This window comes from Aphanomyces astaci (genome assembly GCF_000520075.1).
Source record: "Aphanomyces astaci strain APO3 unplaced genomic scaffold supercont1.2, whole genome shotgun sequence".
Classification (NCBI taxonomy): Eukaryota; Oomycota; class Saprolegniomycetes; order Saprolegniales; family Verrucalvaceae; genus Aphanomyces; species Aphanomyces astaci.
In genome coordinates this window covers 1615546-1616365 of record NW_009798265.1, presented here as the reverse complement: position 1 = coordinate 1616365, position 820 = coordinate 1615546, and the positions used below count along the sequence as shown (strand labels likewise).

The 820-nt window shown below is 52.3% G+C and overlaps 1 protein-coding gene across 1 annotated transcript; it reads right to left on the bottom strand.

Annotated features, from left to right (window-relative positions):
• Positions 1 to 283: 283 nt before the first annotated feature.
• H257_01458 (hypothetical protein) lies at positions 284 to 744 on the bottom strand (the record flags this gene model as incomplete). Its single annotated transcript, XM_009824663.1, has 2 exons — positions 284 to 481; positions 613 to 744. 2 exons carry the CDS (start codon positions 742 to 744, stop codon positions 284 to 286), a joined length of 330 nt encoding a protein of 109 aa, XP_009822965.1.
• Between the last annotated feature and the right edge of the window lie 76 nt (positions 745 to 820).

Sequence of the window (820 nt, the reverse complement as noted above, 5' to 3'; positions counted from 1 at the left end):
TAGTGCATGATAAGCTACTGGTATATGAAGGCAAGGGTAACATTTGCAATACTATAGAACTGGTGATGGTCTCTACATTCACTGGAGAGATACAATCAACAAACAAGTTGCTGCATTCGCGTCGGCGCTCAAACTATCGACATCGATCGTTCGCTCTGGATACAACACCGAGCAATACATGGCAGACGCGCATGAGTATTTCAAAGCCCAAAAGTGGAACAAGAAGCAAACAACATTCCACCTTCAACCCCACCACTGTGTTGCCCGCGTTCATCTTAATACTTCAAGTATGAACTCCGACAAGTCCGACATCCAACGCGTCGTATTCAGTGACAAGCGTGAGGACTTCCAAACCTGGATGGACGCCTTCCGTGGTGAGCTGCAGAAGCGCTGGCTTAAGGCCCGCGTTGACGCCCAAAACGCCAAGCGTGCCGTGTGTGACGTGTTGTACGAGTCGTGGCTTACTGGTGTGCCGGATTCGCTACCGGATACCTTAACGCAAGAATCCCTACAGGAGGCCATCCTCCTTAGGGATTTATAAAACGTGGAGATTCGCTCACTTTTGTCAAAGCCCCTACCGCTCAACGTGTACCTAATTGACCCAGCCGTTACTGTCACCGAGATCTGGCGCATGCCACCGAGATCTGGCGCATGCTCGAACGTGATTTTGGGGAGTCGAGCGCGGCGGGTGTCATTGGCCTCCTCACTAAGTTCGTCGGCGCCCTTACGTCCGACTACCGCCATGTGGGTGACCACTTTAAGGCAATGAGTGCCCTACGGAACCGCATCAACGCTCAGAGCGTCAAGTGCTTCGGCGAGC